The sequence below is a fragment of the Pelodiscus sinensis genome, chromosome 26 (assembly GCF_052426305.1).
Source record: "Pelodiscus sinensis isolate ZL-2025 chromosome 26, ASM5242630v1, whole genome shotgun sequence".
Taxonomy (NCBI): Eukaryota; Metazoa; Chordata; order Testudines; family Trionychidae; genus Pelodiscus; species Pelodiscus sinensis.
Window position 1 is genome coordinate 12,916,150 of NC_143077.1, and position 21,866 is coordinate 12,938,015.

General features: G+C 47.1%; 1 protein-coding gene across 3 annotated transcripts in view; it reads left to right on the forward strand.

The window, feature by feature from the left end:
• Positions 1–21,866, forward strand: part of WDTC1 (WD and tetratricopeptide repeats 1) — a 62,231-nt gene that overhangs the window by 5,459 nt on the left and 34,906 nt on the right. For 2 of the 3 annotated variants that reach the window (XM_075908836.2, XM_075908834.2), the window contains exons 2-3: positions 7,095–7,154; positions 19,401–19,548. In XM_075908836.2, the coding sequence (XP_075764951.1) occupies positions 19,441–19,548 (108 nt within the window). In that variant the 5' untranslated portion in view covers positions 7,095–7,154; positions 19,401–19,440. The remainder of the gene's footprint in view (positions 1–7,094; positions 7,155–19,400; positions 19,549–21,866) is intronic. The other variant, XM_075908835.2, reaches the window with a different exon arrangement.

Consider the following 21,866-nt stretch of genomic DNA (forward strand, 5'->3'; position numbering starts at 1 on the left):
ACTAGTCTGGTGAATCTTGTAACTCTTTTGTAGAGTGCTTTGGGAGTGCCCGTCTAGGAAACTACTGCTGTCTGTGTTCCTAATGTATTGTAACTCCACAAACATTAACTGGCAGGTTGGCAAGGCCTAAGCCTGTAGAATTCAGCAGATCATTAAACTTTGGCCGCAAACTTTAAGAGCTCAAGCATTGCAAAAGTGTTAGCTGCCTTTTTAGATCTCGTAGGTATACTAGGGCAGTCAAGCGATTAAAAATATTAAATTTAATTGTGATTAATCAAGTGTACTGCCCCTTTGAAACGCTGTGGCGGTGTTTCAAAGGGGCAGCATTGCGGAAGCCCAGGATCAGCTGGAGTTCTCAGCTGACACCAGGCTCAGTGCAGCTGCCTCTTTGAAACCCAGCGGCAGCATTTCTAAGGGGTAGCTTCAGAGGAGCCTGTGGTCTGTGCAGTGCTGCCCCTTTGCAGTGGCAGAGTGGTACTTCAATGGGGCAGCGGAACGTGGAGCCTGGGATCAGCTGGTCCCTCTAGATGATCCCAGGCTCCTAGTGCACTGCCCCTTTGAAGCGCCGGAGCAGCACTTCAGAGAGGCAGTGCAGCATTAACGCCTGCAATTGTGTTAATTTTTTTTAATGCTTTAATCCTGCCCTGCGTTAATCACAGGCGTTAACGCAGATAAATCGACAGCCCTAATATATACCCATGCCTCTGTAAACTAGGGATTTAAAATTTCAATTATTTGGCTAATCAAATAGTTGATGCAATTTGTATCAACTAGTCGATAAGGGTGCTTCCGCCTTTAAAGTGTAGCAATAGCCCTGGGGCTGTTGCTACACTTCAAAGGTGAAAGTGCTGCGGAGAGCATGAGGCCGGTGGGGGAGTCTCAAGCAGTCCCCTGCTGGCCCCATGTTCCCCGTGGTGTTTCAAAGCGACAGTGCTGCATCGAGCCCGGTATCAGATGACCCCACGCTTCATGCGGCACTACTGTTTTTAAATGCTACATAGAGCCCTGGGCCAGCTGAGGACCCCGGGCTGCAGGCAGCGTTTCAAAGTGGCAGTGCCGCATGGAGCCTGGGGTCTGGCCCAAGGCTCCATGCGGCGCTAAGGCTTTGAAGCACCCTTTCCCTCTCTTCCCCGCCCATGCTGCCTCTTTCTGATAGAGGCAGCAACGGGGAGTGGGGGAGCAACTAGTTGACTAGTTGTTCACATCCCTACTGTAAACTCCACTCCAATTCATTTGAAGTGCATTTTACCTGCAAAATCTTATGTCCTAACAAACCTGTTAGTCTCTATGGTCGTGGTCACCAACCAGTAGATCGCGATCTACCGGTAGATCTCAGGGGCTCTTAGAGTAGCTCTTGAGCCCTCTCTGAACTGCACCCCTGCGCAGTATATTTACATTAGATTTCCTCATTTGAGGAGCAGCTACTCACCGAGCAACAACACAGGTGAGTAGCTGTGAGGAATGATGGGAGCTGGGAGGCCAGGAGGGCTGAAACACCCCAGACAGTTGACTGTGGCTTTTAGCTGAAAGAGGCTGCCCCGTGCTCCAGCTGATCTGCAGCTTCTCCTCTACGCCTGCCTACGTGGATCTTGGTGCACCCTGGCTGAGCGCCATGGCCAGCTGGCCGGGCACCTGCTTCTCTTTGATCCAGCCCAGCTGCCCTGCACTCAGCCCAGGGAGGCTGTGTCAGCCTCCAGTTGTGCTGTAGCAAGCTTCCCCGGGCTGAGGGCAGGGCAGCCAGGCGGGAGTGAAGAGAAGCGGCTTCCTGGCCAGCTGGCCATGGTGCTCAGGCAGGGTGCACCAAGTTCCACGTGGGCAGGTGCAGAGGGGAAGCCGCACGATCAGCTGGAGCGCGGTTCAGCCTCCTCCGGGCTGAAGGCCACAGCAAGCTGGCCAGGCAGCTTCTCCTCTGCGCCAGTCCATGTGGCGCGTGGTGCACCCTCGCTGAACTTCAAGCAAGGGACTTCAAGGAAGGGGCGGTAGATCTTGGCTTGGTCTGTCATTTAAAAAGTGATCTTGGGTGTAAAAAGGTTGGAGATCACTGCTCTAAGGTGTCACAGGACTCTGTGTTTTTATATCTACAAAAAAAAAATTATGCAGCTACCCCTCTGAGACTTTTTAGCTCTTGTCATTTCTCCATCACCTGCACAGGATAGTCCCCCAAAGGTCAGTCCTGGGACCAATCCTTTTCAACTTATTCATAAATGATCTGGAGAAAGGGGTAAGCTGTGAGGTGGTAAAGTTTGCAGATGATACCAAACTGTTTAGGCTAGTCAAGACAGAAGCAGACTGAGGGACTCCAAGAAGATCTCACCAAACTGAGTGATTGGGCAACAAAATGGCAAATGAAATTTAATGTGGATAAGTGTAAAGTAATGCACATCGGGGAAAAATAACCCCAACTATATGTACAGTATGATGGGGGCTAATTTGGCTATGACAAATCAGGAAAGAGATCTTGAAGTTATCGTGGACAGTTCTCTGAAAACTTCCACGCGGTGTGCAGTGGTGGTCAAAAAGGCAAATAGGATGCTAGGAATTATTAAGAAAGGGAGATAGAAAATAAGACCCAGAATATCTTACTGCCCCGTATAAAACTATGGTACACCCACATCTTGAATACTGTGTACAGATGTGGTCTCCTCACCTCAAAAAAGATATTTTGGCCTTGGAAAGGGTTCAGAAAAGGGCAACTAAAATGATTAGGGGTTTGGAACGGGTCCCATATCAGGAGAGGTTAAAGAGACTGGGACTTTTCATTTTAGAGAAGAGGAGACTGAGGGGGGATATGATAGAGGTGTATAAAATCATGAGTGGTGTGGAGAGGGCCGATAAAGAAAAGTTATTTATTAGTTCCCTAAATAGAAGAACTAGAGGACACCAAATGAAATTAATGGGTAGCAGGTTTAAAACTAATAAAAGAAAGTTCTTCACACAGCATGTAGTCAACCTGTGGAACTCCTTGCCAGAGGAGGCTGTGAAGGCTAGGACTATAATAAAGTTTAAAGAGAAGCTAGATAATTTCATGGAGGTTAGGTCCATAAAAGGCTATTAGCCAGGGGATAAAATGGTGTCCTTGGCCTCTGTCTGTCAGAGGCTGGAGAGGGATGGCAGGAGACAAATCGCTTGATCATTGTCTTCGGTCCACCCTCTCTGGGGCACCTGGTGCTGGCTGCTGTCGGCAGACAGGCTACTGGGCTAGATGGACCTTTGGTTTGACCCAGTACGGTCATTCTTATGTTCTGTTAGTTATGGAAAAGGTGCTACAGAGGATGGGGTAGCTGGGGGATGGGGTGGGAGAGATGATGTGTAAGGATGAAATCCCATCTGCAGTATCTTCAGACTTTGTGAAACAGTGAGCAGCAGGTAACTAAAGGAAAAATCTATTCTGGATAATTAAAATTGATCATAAGGACAATTGCATTACATTTTGTATGGAAAATGTGCTCCAATGTGGCTTTCTACCCTGGCCTATTTATATTGCTTTTTTCTTTAGTAAACAAAAGTTCTATCTTACATGTTACCAGAGGGAAGTTACCCACAGAACAGATATTACATTGGCTGTAATAGTGTATGTTTATCCTTAAATGTGGCACAATAGGGAGCAATTTTCTCTTCCCCAGAAATGGCAATGCCTGTTTGAGAGGGGAGGTTCCAAATGCATTTGCTCCTTTGCCTCTCTGAGACTACCAGGAGGGGATGTCCTGCTGCTGATTTTTTTCACAATGATATTCCATTAGGAACAGATCTGAAAAACACCCACTTGTTTTGCACAAACTATAGAAAAGCCAAAGTCACTATTGTCACTGGTTTGAATCCAGCCCAGGTCCTGGAAGCAAAAAAGCTGTTTCATTACTAATACCCCTGACCTGCTTAGTCTTCCCTATCCTGTAGTAGGAAAATAAATCTCTTCTTTTAGAGGTGAGCAGGGGAGAAATCAGGAAACCTGAGAATATCTAAGTTTCTGATTTTTCTGTGTCAACAAGATGCCAATACTGAACCTTAAGGTAACAAAATAACTCAATTAGTGTTTTTTCAGTGGAGGATGTCATATGGAGTGCAGGGAAAGAAACCCAGTGAGTGAAGAGGGATTCCTAGTAAAGAAAATGGTAGAAACTAGTTGTCATATTAACCCAAGCCTTGTAACAGCAAATCAGTGTTCCTTATTGTTCTGCTGGTCAGTTGTCTTCCTTAAAGTACTTGGTCCCAAGCTACTTCCTGGAGCTCCTTGTTTTTTTTCCCTATGACCTCTCTGTCCCATTTCAGTTTTAATCTGCTCTGGGTCATAGTTTTGAGGTGCTGTAGCTATAACCTGAGATGAGGCGTAGGGGGAAGCTTTGTGTGCTGCAAACCCCTCCTTCATCCAAACTCCCTCTCAGACCCCCCCACCCTTTCTTGTATCCCATCCCCTATCCCAAGCTCCCATCTGCACTCAACCTCCATCCCAGAATCTGCACCCCCTTCTTAGAAAAGTGCAGCTCTTGACCACTTACTACAATCTTAAAGTGGCTCCCCATCAAAAATTATTGCCCACTCCTGCACTAGCCACATGTGGCTATTTGGCCAGTTGAGTGGCTAGTTCGCTATAGCAGTAGCCACTACAGTAGTGGCTACTGCTTCAGAGCTGGTTGGACGCCACAGTGCCAGAGAAACATACACTGACTGTTGCATTCTGTTGGGGGTAATAAATGTGTATGCCCTTTCGTGGGACATGGAATTATAGTTTGGCCAAGAAGAATTAAAAATTAACATGCCTAAACTTTGTGGATCTCCTGGGAAGTATATCTAACAACCTCTAATCTAATCTTTATTTTGGGATCTGTTTCTAAATTAATCGGGGATTATTATCTTTCTATCGTAAGAGTAAGATAAGCCCGGCCGGCAGAGTGGCACTCTAGTTTATTGATAATGAGCATGTGCTTATAGTCCACAAAACACTTTAAACACTAACTAACCGGCGCAGCCACTCCTGTGGGTTAGGTAAGCATCACAAATATGATGGAAGTGGAGCAGAGACTGTGATTCGAGGATGATGTCATCAAACTGGGGAAAGGGGTGAGGACAGGATCAGAATTCAGAACTATCTTCATAAATTGGAGAAATCAACAAGAGAAAATGCAATAAAGATAAATGCAGAGTACTATCTTTTGGAAGAAAAAAGTCAAATCCCTAATTACAAAATAGGGAATAACCAGCTTGGCAGTAGTAGTGCTCTAGGGATGTGATAGTGTACATGGTTAAGCGATGAACCTGGGGTCATCTGTTAACCTTCACAGTTACACACAAGGCCCTCCCCACTGCTTCCTCTGTATCAGAGGTAGCATGGGGGGTGGGGGAAGCAGGTAGGAGCCAAGCATGCCAGCTCCCACCCACCTCCCACTGCCTCTTAAAAGCCAACTCCCTGCGAGCATCTACTCCTGCCCCACCCCCTGTGCTGCTGCCTCTGATAGAGAAGCAGCAGCATAAGAGTGTGAGGGGGGCTGGTGGCCTCACTGGGAGCTGACTTAAAAGCTGACTCCCTGTGCACTAGCTCCCAGGGAACTGCTCCCCCATGCTTGTAAATGTGTAACCACTGTATTTTTCAGTGGTTACATGTTTACATAAATACATGCATTTTAACATCCCTGGTAGTGCTATAAAAGGATCTGGGGGCTACAGTGGATCACAAATCAAATGACTGAACAATGATGCAGTTGTACAAAAGGCCAGTATGTCTGGGGTGCATCATAAGGAGTGTTGTGTGTGTGACACTTGTGAGGGTATGGAAAATTGTCCTGCTGTATTGGCACTGATGAAGGCTTAGCTGGAATATTGTGTTCAAGTCTGAGCACTGACCCTTTTTAAGAAAGATGTGGACAAACTGGAGAGAGTCCAGAAGAGCAACAAAAATGAGTAATGGTTTGGAAAACCTGACCTATAAAGAAAGGCTTGTTTAGTCTTGAGACAAGATGACTTGTGAGGACTGGAGAAGAGAATAGGACCTGTGGAGCCTTCAAATATGTTAAGGGCTCTGACAAAGAGGATGATGGTCAATTGTTCTCCATGTCTACTGAAGGTAAGGCAAGAAGTAATTGGCTTAATCTGTAGCAAGGGAGATTAAGGTCAGATATGTGGAGAAAATCTTTAAACTAGTTAAACGGTGGAGTAGCCTTCCAAGGGAGGTTGTGGGGATCCCCTGAGTTTAAGAACAGTTTAGAGTTTAGACCAGTGTTTCCCAACCTATGGGCCGGGACCCAAATATGGGTCGCTGTTACATTTCAAAAGGTTCGCCAAGTGTCTTCCCGAGTGGCTCTGCCCTCCTTCTTCCCCCTGTTTTTGAATTGCCTTGGGTCACCAAGTCTTCCTGAATTGTCAAAATGGGTCCCCATCTGGAAAAGGTTGGGAACTGCTGGTTTAGACAAACACCTCTCAGATCATTGGCACTGCTTCAGTACTGGCATCTGGACTAGATGACTTCTCCACATCTCTTGTAGTCCTACACTTTTATGGCTTTCCTAGGACTACAGACCATGCCTGGTGTAGGATTAGAAATCAGGAGTTTCTGGTTCCCAGTCCCCTTATTAATCTATGAGGTGACAATTGCCTGCAGTTCAATTGGACAGATGTTTAGTTTAAAATAAGTTCTCTTGAAGGAAGAGTTAAGATCTTGCGGGCTGGGTTCTGAACGCCTAAAGAGCAACAAAAGGTTAGATGAAGAAAGCAGTGTTCATACTTCCTCTTCAAGCCATCACTGCCTCCAAGAGACAGACTTACAAAATTCTCCCAGACCAGTGTTTAATAATCTTACAAAATTCAGGATCAAAACAAAAATCTTTCTATGCAAAAGTAAACTGCATACATTCCTGCTTTCCAGCTTGACCATTTTGTCCCAAGCCATTCCTCTCTTACTCTTGTGTCAGCCAAATGTTAAAAAATGTACCTATGCGTTTTCCAGGGTCGGGGCATTGGCAACAATTGGTATTTAATAGAACTGCAAAAGGTTCAGTTGTAGACTTGTGCAGTGAAGATGGTTGACTTTAAGCTGGGGCTGTCCTTAGGAAAGACAAGTGTCTTGTAAGATTTAACTTGCTCTTTTCCCTTTTCTTGTCATTCAGTATTGATACGCGGGATTGGCAGACCTGAAGACAGAAATTCCTCATATAGCTGCAGAACAGGTACAGTATGGAAAGCAGTGGGGCTTTTATGTGCCTTTTTGCACTAACATTCCTAAACTATGCCCTGAAATGACCATCAGTACAAGCAAAAAGGGGTAGCTGAGCCCCATTGACTGCTCGGAGAATCCTAATAAAAGGTTTCATTGGTGGTTATGTAGACACTTCTACCGAGAACTAAACTGTGATCTCCCAAACTCATTCCAAATGAGCTGCCAAACAGTTGGCTGGTCCTTGGAAAAATAGCAAACAACTGACTTGTCTCTGTGCTTCTCTGGCAAACTGGTAGGTCGGGGTGTTCAAAATTGCAGGAAAGGGCAAAGATTTACTCCTAGTAGAACTTTGAGAGACTGCACATGCCTCTTTTGGGCCACTGTTAACAAGTGGCAGAATTTGGGAGTTGCCCTATTCTTGGCAAAATGCAATTAGTGTTGGTCTGAGAAGGAGGGAAATCTGCATTTTTTTAAAATGAATATTCGTGTACCTCAACTCTCCTGCTTCACGTTCTGACCACCTAGAGCTCAATTAAAAGGGGTTACTAGAACAAGCAGAAAGCAGTACAGTGGCTGGAGATAAAATACAAATTCCCAGTGCCAGAAGACAACTGTGAGCATCTGATCCAGTGGGCTTCAAACGTTTTGAGCTGAGACACTCTCTCCCCTTTGAGTTAGAATGTTTGGTTGTGCCCCCCCATGCTTGCCTCTTATCAGGGACAACCCCTCTGCTCCTGCTCTCCTCCCCCACCTTCCCAAATCCAACCCCTGCTCTACCTCTACCCCATTGAATCCTTTCCTCCAAACCCTTTCCCAGAGCAACACCACATATGCACCCTCACCAGGGCAGCAGAAAATGGATCAAACTGCCCACTCTGCTACCTTAAGTCCGGCTCCATGCTGCATCGCTTGGGGCAAAGGCGGGGAGCACAGTGAGCTGGAGCCTCATTGTCCTGCCTCTTGTTGCCAGGAGACAGTGGGGTAGAGCGGGCTGGGGCTGGGTCTTTCTCTGGTTCTTGCAGCTCCTGCTCCTGCTGGTGAGTGTGGGGGCAGGCCCAACCCCTGCTGCCTGCACTAGGCCCTTGGTTCCCTGGTAATCTCCCATGATGCCCTGGGCTCCGAGGTGGCTTAGGACAGTTGAGGCCAGCCATCCCATGGATAGGATGGCATTGGAGATGCTGCTCCCTCTGCAAGCTCCACCAAACATTCCTCCATAGCAAATTATGCTCCGCAGTCTGAAAACTGCTGATCTAATGTGACCTCCTGGGTTGCCAGGTGTCTGGTTTTGAACCGGACAGTCCAGTATTTGAGCTTCCTGGAAGGGAAACAAATTGAGAAAATAGAAATGTCCGTTATTTTCTAAATAAGATGTCATGTACATTGTGATGTCATGTCAAGTGTGTCCCGTATTTTTATTGAAACTATCTGGCAACCCTAGGACCTCCTGTGTAAGATTGACCTGGTGTGTCTCGGGCAGCGCTCCGTAAAAATGCCAAGGTCAGCGCAGGCTACAAAGGGAGAGCAGATGTCAGCCACCAGTTTGGGGAGTTAACTGAAGTTAAACTCATCAATTAATTCCAAACTGTGCTCCTGATTTCTCCCCACTCTCACCTCCCACATGCACACTGGTCATCAAGGAGCTAACACAGCCCCCCTTTTTTTTCCATTTCAGTTGTCTGGCTCCTAGTCAACACATAGATCCAATACAGTGAGGAGTTAGTTAGAACTCTGCTCCCTTGTATAAAATGTTTGGCTGACCCTTTGGTCAGCCATGTTACCAGGTCAATATTAGTTTGGATCTTACCCAAAATACCAAGCTGACAGTTCTCTAATTGATGCCTGTTTCCAGCCAGATCAGACGGACATGAAATGGTTAAAAATCCATGTCTGGGAAGGAGGAGGGAACTGTGGAGAGTGGCCATTAGCTGCTTAGGGGGAAACAGGGTTCAATATCTTAACTTAGATAATGGCGCAGAGAGCAAACTGATAGTTTGTGGATGATACTAAGATGGGGAGGGTTGCAAGTGCTCTTGAGGATAAGTTTTTACAATTAAAAATGATCTCAAGTAAACAGGATGAAATTCAATAAAGACAAATGCAAAGTATTCCCCTTAGGAAGGAACAATCAGTTATACATGCACGTGCACTAGGAAATGACTGTCTAGGAAGGAATACTGCAGGAAGGGATTTGGGGGAATATAGCAGATTGCAAGCTAAATTAACTGATTTAACAATATTGCAAAACAGTGTAACAATATTTAACAGTGTAACAATATTGCAAAACAAGTGAACATGGTTCTGGGCTGGATTAGCAGGGGTGTCGTAAGCAAGATACGAGAGGTAATTCTTCTTTGTAGTGTGTGTTGATAAGGTGCCAGCAGGAGTACTGGGTCCAGTTTTGGACACTACATTTCAGGAAAGATGTGGACAAATTGGAGACAGTCCCTAGGAGAGCAAAAATATTAAATGTCTAAAAAAATGACCTTAAGGAAAGATTGGGAAAAAATTGGTTTGTTTTTGTCTGGAGAAGAGAAGACTGGCGGTGGGGACAGCTTTCAAAAAAGGTTGTTACAAGGAGCAGAGACACAAATTGTTCTTGCAAACCTTTGAGAATAGATGAGAAGCAATGGACTTAAACTGTAACACAGGCAGTTCAATTGGACATTGGGGAAAACTTCCTGTCAATGGTTAAGCACAGGCCATCATTTGAGATTAAGAGCAGGTTAGATAAACACCTCTCAGGGATGGCCCATAATACTTAGTCCTGCCTTGACTGTAGGGAATTGAACTAGAAGACCTCTTGAGATCCCTTCCAGTCAAACACCTCTGTGATTCTATGAAAGACTTGCAAGAAGAGAGACTGAGAGGCAGAGAACGCAATAGGCTGGTCCGTCTGAAACAGATGCCTTGTGGCATTTCTGAGGCACCAAGGATTGCCTATGTTTTTGGAAGTGATAAGGTTTAGGCAAGACACAGTTGTGCAGATCTCTTGGGATAATAACCCTTTTATCTGTGTGCTATGTATCTTGGGGTGAATATCTGTTGAGGAGTGCTGCTTCTGAAGCATTTTTATCAACCGGTCGCAGGTTCCTGAAGGGCAGCATCTTGTAGATGCTAAATCCAGATGGATCTGTCATGTTACTGCTGTGGCAAATAAGGTGTGATGTCCTGAGCAGAGTTGTAGAACTGTGGGCTCTCATCAGAGAGGTGGGGGAAAGGTAATTAGTGTTGTCTGTCATGGGAGGGTGCATTCTTAAGGGACTGCAAAGGTATGTAGAATACTGACCATACACTGAGAATAGGGGATTCTATAGCCTGGAAATGCAACATTCTAGATGGGCGAACCATGGGTATTTGCTCTGGGAGAAGTGTTGGTAGAGGCCGATTGCTTGGGAAAAGTGCCTGGGAGAGCAGGTAAAGGCCGACTGCTCAGTAGTAAGCTTACAAAACTTGAAGTTCTCCTTCGAGTGGTCCCCGTGGGTGCTCCACTCTGGGTGCTGGTGCGTCCTCGCGCTGGCGACCGGAGACTTTTTCTAGCTGTTTCTGCCATGGCGCCCTCTAGTGTCATTGGGACTGAAGGGCGCCTGCGCGCGCGGCTCCTCAGTTCCTTCTCTACCGTCCTCGGCAGCAGACGGAGCCCTCTCTTTACCCTATTTCTGTGGGGAAAAAAACAGTTAAATTCTTCGTTTTACCCCCTAGTTACCTCATCAACCAAGTTTTCGAACCCCCCCCCCCCCAACTAGTTCTTTAAAAAAAAAAAAAAAAAATTCTCTCGTTGCGGCTTGCCGCTTGTTCCCCTACCCTTCATGCCCATCTCGCCGGGCTTCAAATGCTGCGAGACATGTCGGGATGCCATGCCGGCGTCCGACGGACATTCCGCCTGTATTAAGTGTCTTGGGGAGGCACACCAGAGCCAAAAGTGTCAGCATTGCTCTAAATTGACAGCGAGGGCACGCCGTGACAGAGCCAATAGACTGACGACTCTCTTGTATGAGAAGTCGCTCCATCCCTCCTCAGAGGACTCGCCTCCGCCTCAGCCGACTAAGGGTATGGAAAAGGACCAAACCCCTACGCACTCTTCCTCTGCGGTGTCAAAAACCGTACTCCCTCCGGCTCCAGCTATATCCTTGACACCCTCAGCATTGCGGGTGAGCACTGAGAACATGCCGGGAACCTCTGGTGCACCGCGGTCTAAGACGCAGGCACCGCACAAGAGAGCTCATTCTGAGCCAAAACAAAAATCAGCGGCACCGACCGCTACGGCACCTAAGCTGTCCTTGGCACCGACGGCCGCCTACAGAGCGCTCGGCATCGAAGCACCACCAAACGGCACCGGGCTTGGCACCGAAAAGGGCCCGCACCGATAATCCACCTCCTAACACTTCAGTGCCGAGATGCATGTCGGCACCTTCATCTCCACCGAGACCGCACCGCTCGGCATCGTCCCAAAAGCCGAAGCCGGTACCGATCCCCGGTGCGGAGCCACACCTCTTTGGCACCGCCGTCCCCGGGTTCCTCTATCCACTCAGCGAGATCGCACCATTCCTCGGCCGCTTCTTGCTAGCTAGTGACATCGGCACCGAACCCAGAAGCAGGTTTTCGTCGCAACATTCTAGCCCGGTTCACAGACCTCCATCCTGGCAAATGCCTGCGGTTCAATATGCATACCCTCCCCCTCCGCATCCATGGTATCCACACCAGTATGCCTATCCACCCCTGCCATATGCCACCCAATGGCAACCGTGGAACTCACATCCAAAGAGGTCTCACCATTGACCCTCTTCTACCACTTCCAGGCCACTTCCAGCCTCTCCTCCTGCCACCACATCGCCCACAGAGCCAAATTATCCAGCTCCTTCAGGCGGCCATGACTCCCTCTCTGTGGGCGAGACCAGATCTCTGCTACACAATTCCTCCTCCTCCTCCCCAGACGAAGTGGTCACCACAGATGCCCCACTGTCGGGAGAAGATACAAAAAAGTTCCAAGAGTTGTTTAAAAGAGTTGCCGTAGCGCAGGAAAAAGATCTTCAAGAGGTGCAGGTCAAACAATATCGACTCCTTCGCACGCTTCAACCTCCAACTGCTTCCAGAATTGCCATCCCTATGGATGAGGCCATTATGGACCCAGCTAACAATATTTGGCAGACCCTAGCGTCCATCACTCCAACAAATAAGAGAGCAGACCGCAAATACTTCATCGCTCCAAAGGATATGGACTTTCTTTTCACCCACCCACCCCCTAACTCCTTAGTAGTGGATTCTGTACGTCACAAGGGTAAACAACCTAACCTAAGAACAACCCCACAAGACAGGGACCACAAAAAGGTGGACATTATGGGCCGAAAGGTTTATTCTTCGTCCACATTGCTCCTTAGGGCGGCCAATTACACTGCTATGCTCGCAGACTATGATAATGCCAATTACTCAAAGCTCCAGGACCTCCTCCTACATCTCCTGGAGCATAAACGGCCAACCCTGCTTAGTATTATGCAGGAAGGTCTCACCATTTCCCGCACAGCTTTGCAGTCCGCTATGGACGTGGCAGACACTGCGGCTCGAATCACGGCCTCGGCGATAGTGCTCCGCCGAATGTCATGGCTACAAGCCTCCGGCGTCCCTAGGGACCTCCAACAAAAGGTCGAGGATTTACCCTTCGATCACACCAACCTATTTGCAATCAAGACCGATGAGGTGTTGCATTCTATGAAGGACTCCCGTACAACCTTTAGGACCCTAGGAATGTATACTCCTCCATTTAGAAGAACTAGATACCAGCCTTACCAACGGCCGAGAGAACCGTTCCGCCAACAACCCAAATATGATTTCCGCAAACAAAGATCCAGCGTCATAGACGTCAACGTCAACAACAACATGCCACACCTCATCCCTCAGCCGGCAAGCAGCAGGTTTGAAGGCCTGGTCGAGAGCCAGGAAGCCACTCCGCCGACCCGCCCAACTGCTGCCCTTCAGTTCCACCACCCCCTCCGAGCGTTTTTCCACCAATGGTCCCTCGTTACCTCGGACAAGTGGGTTTTGAACTTAGTCCAATCTGGCTACGTCATCCCCTTTACCTCTACCCCGCCCAACCGCCCTCCTACCCCATCCCTTTTCAGGGACCCCTCTCACAAAGCTGTACTCCTGCAGGAGGTTTCACACCTCATTCAACTGGGCGCAGTAGAACACGTACCAACACAATTCCGAGGCCGGGGATTCTACTCAATGTACTTCCTAACCCAGAAGAAGACAGGAGGTTGGCGCCCCATCTTAGATCTCAGGCGCCTCAACAAATACATTGCATACCACCATTTCAAGATGGTTACCCTCTCAACTATCATTCCTGCACTTGACCAACACGATTGGCTTTCGGCTCTCGACCTTCAGGACACATATTTCCATATTACAATTCATCCTGCTCACAGACGCTTCCTCCGATTTACAGTGGGTACCCAACACTACCAATACAGAGTGCTCCCGTTTGGTCTCTCCGCAGCCCCCAGGGTATTTTCCAAAACCCTATCGGTAATAATGGCCTTTCTGCGACGCCAAGGCATCATAATATTCCCATACCTGGACGATTGCCTCATAAAAGCTGCGTCTTTCGACGAAACGAAGGCCATGACAGATACCACAGTAGCCCTTTTACTCAGTCTCGGGTTTCATGTAAATTATGCAAAATCCACTCTACGCCCAACACAGAAACTGGAGTTCATAGGTGCCTTCCTCGATACAATCGCAGCAAGGGCCACTCTTCCCGAACACAGGTTTGCGATAATCTGCGACCTTATCTGAGCGATACAAGCGGTACCTACTGTCACGGTCCGCCACTGCCTCAAAATCCTCGGACACATGGCCTCCACGACTTACGTCGTCAGTTTGGCCAGACTTCACATGAGACCTCTTCAGTCCTGGCTCGCTACGGTACACAGACCCTTCAGGGACCAAATCACCAAGTACGTTGCTATCCCACCACACATTATCAATTCCATGCTCTGGTGGACAATTCCTCAAAACATGCTACACGGCGTCCCCTTTCAACGTCCAACTTCCAATCTCACGCTTATAACAGACGCCTCACTCATGGGATGGGGAGCCCATTTGGGAAGCATCACAGCCCAAGGCAAATGGTCATTTGTGGAACACACACTCCACATCAACCTCCTCGAGTTACGGGCAGTCAGATATGCATGCCAATATTTCATTCATTATATAGCCCACAAGACCATCACCATTATGACGGACAATACCACATGCATGTACTACATCAACCATCAGGGTGGCGCCCGTTCCCCTTCTCTATGCTCGGAAGCCACCAAATTCTGGACCTGGTGCCTCTCACATGGGGTCACCCCTTCCGCTGTATATCTTCCCGGAATACTCAGTGTCACGGCAGACACCCTAAGTTGCATGTTCATGGACCAGCACGAGTGGGAGATCGACAGACATGCCCTAACTCCGATCTTCCTTCACTGGGGCCAACCAGAAGTGGACCTCTTTGCCACAAAGAACAATCTAAAGTGCCACCTCTACTGCTCCAGGGGAGCTCTGGGCAGAAGTTCCCTCGGGGACGCCCTTTCCATCGCATGGGACGCCTCCCTCCTCTACGCCTTTCCCCCTCTCCCACTCCTTCACAGAGTCCTGGACAAGATCAGATTGAGCCAGGCACGGGTGATTCTGGTGGCACCTGCTTGGCCCAGACGAACATGGTACCCTTACCTCCTCAAGATGATGGTAACAGAACCGTATCCCTTCCCTCCACATCGCAACCTCCTCTCACAAAACCACGGTCGGACCCTTCACCTGGACATCCCCAAGCTGAAGCTCCACGCCTGGCTCCTTCATGGCTCCAAGATGCTGAAACGGCCTGTTCGGAACAAGTGAGACACATACTAATTAATAGTCGGAGACGCTCCACCAGGAAAACCTACCGCTACAAGTGGACGCGTTTCTCCCAATGGTACGCTCAAACCCATGCAAGCCCACCACATCTTGCTCCTATACATACCTTATTGGACTACTTACTCTCTCTAAAACACTCCGGCCTAGCACTCAGTACTATCAAGGTCCATGCTGAGGCCATAGCTGCTTTTCACCGTTCTCTACGAGGCTCTTCCTTTCTCACTGACCCGCTGACCAAGCGCTTCTTCAAAGGCTTGCAGAACACCTTCCCTCCGGTTCGGCCACCAGTCCCCATTTGGGACCTGAACCATGTCCTTAAGAGCCTCACAAAACCCCCTTTTGAACCAATAGCGACTTGCTCTTTGTCTCATCTGTCCATGAAAGTGGCTTTTCTCGTCGCCATTACCTCCAGTAGGAGGGTGAGTGAACTTGCAGCCTTAATGGCTGACCCTCCATACACCGTATTTTTACAGGACAGGGTGGTACTCCGACCGCACCCTAAGTTCCTACCTAAAATACCCTCTCCCTTCCATGTGAATGAACCCATACACTTACCTGCCTTCTTTCCGAAACCGCGCACGGAACCGATCCACACCGTGTGGCACACTCTGGACGTCCGACGAGCATTGGCATTTTACATAGATCGCACGAGACCCTGGCGAGCCTCGCCTAGACTTTTCATCTCATATGCTGAAAGATCTAAGGGACAAGCAGTCTCATCTCAGAGAATCTCTAAATGGATTACATCCTGCATTAAAACCTCTTATACCTTACATAACAAAGACTTACCTGGACTTATCACAGCTCATTCCACTAGAGCGGTAGCTTCCACGACCGCCTTTCTTCGTAATGTTCCATTGCAGGACATTTGCAATGCTGCTACCTGGTCATCTGACCACTCGTTTGCGCAACACTATGCTCTCTCCACTTCGATAGCATCTTCTATGGCAGTTGGACAAGCGGTGCTATCCACAGTTACTACCACACGGCTCCAAACCCACCTCCGCGAGCCGACAACTGCTGTGTAGTCACCCAGAGTGGAGCACCCACGGGGACCACTCGAAGGAGAAGAAAGAGTTACTCACCTTGTGCAGTAACGTTTGTTCTTCGAGATGTGTCCCCGTGGGTGCTCCACTACCCTCCCTCCTTCCCCTGCTTGGAGCCTGATACTCTGGCGGGTAGAGAAGGAATGGAGGAGCCGCGCGCGCGCAGGTGCCCTTCAGTCCCAACGACACTAGAGGGCGCCACGGCGCCTGCGCGCCGCGGCAGAAACAGCTAGAAAAAGTCTCCGGTCGCCGTCGCGAGGACGCACCGGCACCCAGAGTGGAGCACCCACAGGGACACATCTCGAAGAACAAACGTTACTGTACAAGGTGAGGAACTCTTTTCCCTTCTCCGAGAGGCTAGTAGACACTCTTATCTTCACTCTGAGCCTCGCAGAAAAGTGACTGACTGGAAACAGCCTTTTCTGGTTTCTCTGATAAAGCAGCTTATTTTGCACATTGGTGTTATTTGCCCAGGACTGGCCTGGTGCACAAGTAATGGTTGTGGGCCCTACAGTTCTGTGTCTGCTTCAGAGTTGCTGACTCAGGCTGATCTCCCTTGCTCAGTGTTGGGCATAGAAGGGGAAGTAAGAGCAGCTGCCCATCCCCCTTCTTCGCAAAAAGTATCTGGAATAGTGTAACAACCTCATTTGTTGCCACTGAGTTTGCTGCTATGCTGACTATAGCAGAGGAAGATTTTCTATTCCTTGTGGAATATGTTTCCATAGACTGACACAACAACATTGTTTGATAAACTGGCTTGGGTAACCTGAGGTTAGTTATAAAAAAAAAATCTGATAGTTCAGCTATCTTACACGAAGATTTGAAATATTAGTGACTCGTATCATGCATTCACAGTGCCGCCTTTTAACATCAAGTCTGGGAGATGGGATTAATATGGGTAATGTTAAGAATACTTAAAATGTAAAACTCTTAATGGACATACATACTAGCTTTTTCTGGTAAATCTTCATGTGTCAACAAAATCTGGACTGATCATGCATATGTGGTGGCAAACTGACACTATCAGCCTAGATGTCCAGAGGAAACCTTGCTAAATACTAAATCCTAAATACTGCAAAGGCCCATTAAGCATTGTCCATTACAAGATACAGTACAAACACCCTTCTCCTCCTGATCTGCAATAGCTTCTGCTACTCAAGCCCTGGATTTTTGATGTGCACTATTTACTAAATTTTGTCTGAAAATGTGAGCAGAGGTAAGAATAAGACAGTAACTAACCTTCATTGCGTCTCTTGACCTATCCTAGGAATTGTTCCCAGACTTCTGGGGTGACAGACTGTCACCTTGTTGTTTCTTCTCTCCCCAACCCCACTCACCAAGATGCGTTTCTTTCATCCAATGAGTACTACACGCTACTAACAAGTTCATGTTTAGGAGTTGATAGCAGGGAATGTTAGCCTGAATTTCAGTCTCTGCTTAGACCGTTGTTTCTTAAACTTTTTAGACCAAGGAACACCAAACAATATTTTTTTATGAGGAACACCAAGGATTTTTTGTTGAGCAAAAAAAAAAAAAGGCCGGGGGTGGGGAGAAGGGAAGTTATTGAGCACAGTTTAAAAAAACACTGGCTTAGACTCTTACAGGTTTTAAACAAGACCCTTAATGTTACCCTTATTTGGCATTGCTTCCTGAGAGCAAGCTATATTCATGAGATCAAATACTAAAGAGAATGTCATCTTTATTTCTGGATCCTGTAACAGACTGTGTATTAAACCTGTCCTTTCAAAATTGAGTTTAAAAACATTTGAAACAGTGAGAGTTACAGCATCCTTGGTAACTGAATGAGGGTAGCATCACTGGGAGCTGATGTTTTGTTTTATACTCCATCAACTGGCCCTCTTTTTGGGACCAGGATTGAGAGACAAGAAACATACTTCACTGTTTGTATGCTGAGACTAAGCTTTCAAACCCTTTAGGCAAGTTATGTTAAATGTGGTTAAGTTTTCAGGGGGTTAAAATATGTCTCCTTGCATTCAAAATGTCATCACTTGCTAATTTGGACTGTAAGGATGGTGGTGGTATCTGATCATTAATTATCTTTTATCATACCAAAGGAATGCTTCGGCTCTTCTAGAACATAAGAACGGCCATACTGGGTCAGACCAAAGGTCCATCTAGTAATTTAGTGTTGTTCATAATAGGGATATAAACGAGTAGCCGACTACCCGATAAGCAGGAGCTTTTGGGTAATTGACTACTCGATCACTTCCCTTCCATTGCCACTCTGCACTCTTAAAGGGACAGAGGAGCTGGTGCATAAAGACGCTGGCTCAGTCTCTGATCCTCTGCAGGGTCTCAGGACAACCCTCTCCTGTGCTGCCACTCTGCATTCTGAAAGGGACAGAGCCGCCTCCTTACAAGCCCCCTCCATTCCCCCTGTTGCCACTCTGCACCCTTAAAGTGAGAGACCCGGGGGGCGGGCTGCCACTTCTGTCCCTTTCAGAATGCAGAGTGGCAGCATGGGGGAGGGTTGTCCTGAGACGCTGTGTGGGACCCGAGACTGAGCCAGTGCCTTTGTGCAGAGCGGCCCTGAGGGAATTGGAGGGGCTGTGCTGAGATTCGGAAGTGAGCCTTTCCCAAGTCCACTTGACTCCCTAGTTCATAATCAATTGTATTCAGTTGCAACTTGTTTTCCTTTTAAAAATGGAGCCTCTTGGCTAAAAGCAGAAGGGCTAGAAAACACATAAGAAAGGGCTTGTACACAGTACCACTTATTAGTCTAACATCTGTCGCTCCAGGGTGTGAATAATCCCGTCCCCCTCCCCACAAAGTGGTGGAAATTACACTGACCTAAGTGCCAATGTGAGCTTCTCCTGCTAGCATAGCTACTGCCTCTTGCCCAGGTGGCTTTATTATGCTGCTGTGGAAGTGTCCCCCTTCAGCATGGAGCATCTTCACCAGATGCGCAGCTTTGGCACAGATGTGACACTGTAGAGCTTCTAGCATAGACTAGCTCAAGAGTTTAAGTACTTTTAGTACACTGATTGGGATGGGGGTGGGAGGGACCCCAAGTCTTTCATCGTTCAGTCTTGGTACTTGCAAGGTCTCTGCTGCTGACAGGATATCCCTAGAAACAGTTGTTCTGTGTAGGCTTGTTCCCAGAGTGTTCCTAAACTGGAGATGTGCTCTTACTGTCAGTCATGCTGCCTTCCACTCCTGAGTTTCCTGAAGGAGGCTTGCGCAGTGCTCACCAGTTTTTTTTGTGAAGGGCGTTCAGCATTGCCATTAGAGACAACACTTAATTAGTGGTGTGTATAAATGACCTGTTAAGTTTCTCTCTTCTCTGTTGGTAGGTAATTAAATGTCTTTACTGTGGAGCTCTGCTTTGTTGGAATGCTTGGATGCACTGCAGCTCCTCCTGTAGCTTTCTTTTGTCTGCCCCATTGTGAGAAGATGGCAAAAGTAAACATTACTCAAGACCTCATCCACAGGCAGATCAAGGTATGTGTCAGCCAAGATTCTTATTTGTGGTGGGGGGATGGGTAAGGAGAGCTTAATGTTCATGCCAGAGCAGTTTCTGTGGAGCTTGTTTTCACAGTACTAATATCCACCATATACCCCCTCTTGCTGTGGTCTTATTAGCTCTGCGAAGGATTGATACTTGGCTGGGAAGTTGTGCTGTGGAGTGGGCGTTTGGGAACGGTTGAAGTGAGGGGTCGGGCACTTTCAATCAGAGTAAATATCAAAATAATTCCCAAGTAGTGCTGGGGATACTGTACTGATGGGGTCGCCATCTTTAGATAAAACCCAAGAGATTCTGGTGACTTGTGATCAGTTAGAACCCCGTTAGTATACAGATTAGAGATGTTAACCTCTGAGTCCTGACCAAGTTTCATTTGTGATAATTCTATTCTTTAGCTTCCTGAGCAGGTTCATTTGGATACTTAATTTTTTTTCCTTTCCATCCTAACCTGTTTAGTGCTAGTGTGTATGTGTGTGTGTTCCTCAGGCACTCATTACCATTGTGTCTTGCAGTTGTAGTGTCATAAATTTGTAAATGCTTCAGAGTGAATGGGATGGAACAGTCAAATATTATAACAATGTGCCTCCTTTCCAAACACTGGGCAGAAGGTCCAATGCTCTGCTTTAATTTCCTGCATTCTGGCCCTGTTCCCGCAGTGGTTTTTAGTGCCGTATTGCAGGTTATTAAAGTGTACACTCTCTTCAGACTAAAATATTAGGTGCTCAATAGTTTGGATACACTTAAAAGATTATCTAAAGTTCCAGGGCTAAGGTGGGGTTGCCAATAGCCCTGTATTATTAGGGATGTCCCTTTTTAAAATAAAATAGTGTCCTGTGTTGATACTGGGTCTGATCAAAAGTCCATCTAACCCAGTATCCTATCCTCTGACAGCACCCAATCCCAGGTGCCATAGAAGGAATGAACGGAACAGTAGGGTTGCCAGGTGTCTGTTGTTGGCCCTGACAGTCTGTCACTTGTGGCTTCTGCCCAGTAAAAACCCCCAGAAAATACCAGTGATTTAAAGGGGCCATGATTCTTTTGTGTGTGGCTGTGGGGTTTTTGTTTTGTTTTTGCTCAACAACTTTGGTCCCCTTTTATTTTTTGCTCAACCAATTTTTTTTCTTCCTGCCATGTACGGTATCTTTTGTGACAGTATCTGGCAACCTAACAGAACAGGTAATATCAAGTGTCCATCCTGTTACCCATTTCTAGCTTCTGACAAACAGAAAAAGGAACAGACACCTGTGTTACCATAGTTCAACCAGGGCAGTGCTACGGGTTGGTAATTTGATCTGGTGCACAGCGTCACAGTGCTCCTCATTCAGCCCAGCCACCCCTCTGTCATTCCTAAACAGCCCTTGGACCTCCTGTATTTTGTAATTAGGATTGGCAACCCTAACTGTTTGTGTTCAAGTACAATAGAACTGTGCACAGCAAGAGCTGATCCCATTTTGTGTTAGTTGGAGCTTTCTCAAGGGCTAATCCAAGAGCGTACAAGGAACTTCTACAGGAATTAACCATCAGACCCTGCCATTTTCTGTTCTGACTGCAAGATGCACTCTTTGATCTTTCTTTTTCAAATTTAAACCATATTGTATTATTTAAAAGTAAACTATCTTTGTGGGGAGAAAGAACTATACATGACTGATGTGAATCTTGTAGCTTAATAGCAAGCAAATGGTCTGGTAGCACTTTATAGACTAACAAAACATGTAGATTGTATTATGAGCTTTTGTGGGCACAGCCCACTTCTTCAGATGACCGAAGTTATGATTAGAGGATAAGGAAACTTGAAAAAATAGATGGGAAGGGGGCAGGGAAGAAAGATGTTCTGTCGCCCACCCCCAATCTCTGTGCATAAAATATCAGGAGAGAGGGTGCTAAACTTGAGTAGATTAAGATCAAAGTCAGTGGATGGATAAGGCAGGAAGGATACCATTCAGAAAGTAGTTAGCACCTTCACTGATAAAGGTTCCACCACCCCATATCTTTATTAAGTCCATAATTAATTGAATTGAATTTGCATATGCATTGTAATTCCAAGCTTTCCCTGTGGATTTGGCTTGAGGAACTGGCCTGTGACAAGACCGCCACCTTCAGATCTGTGAGATTATGGTTCAGTAAACAGAAATGTTCTGCCACTGGCTTCTGAGTATTTTCTTTATGTATATCCGATTTGTGTCCATTGATTCTTTCACGTAGAGAACGTCTAGTCTACTTTCTGAATGGTATCCTTCCTGCCTTATCTATCCACTGACTTTGATCTTTATCTACTCAGGTTTAGCACCCTTTCTCC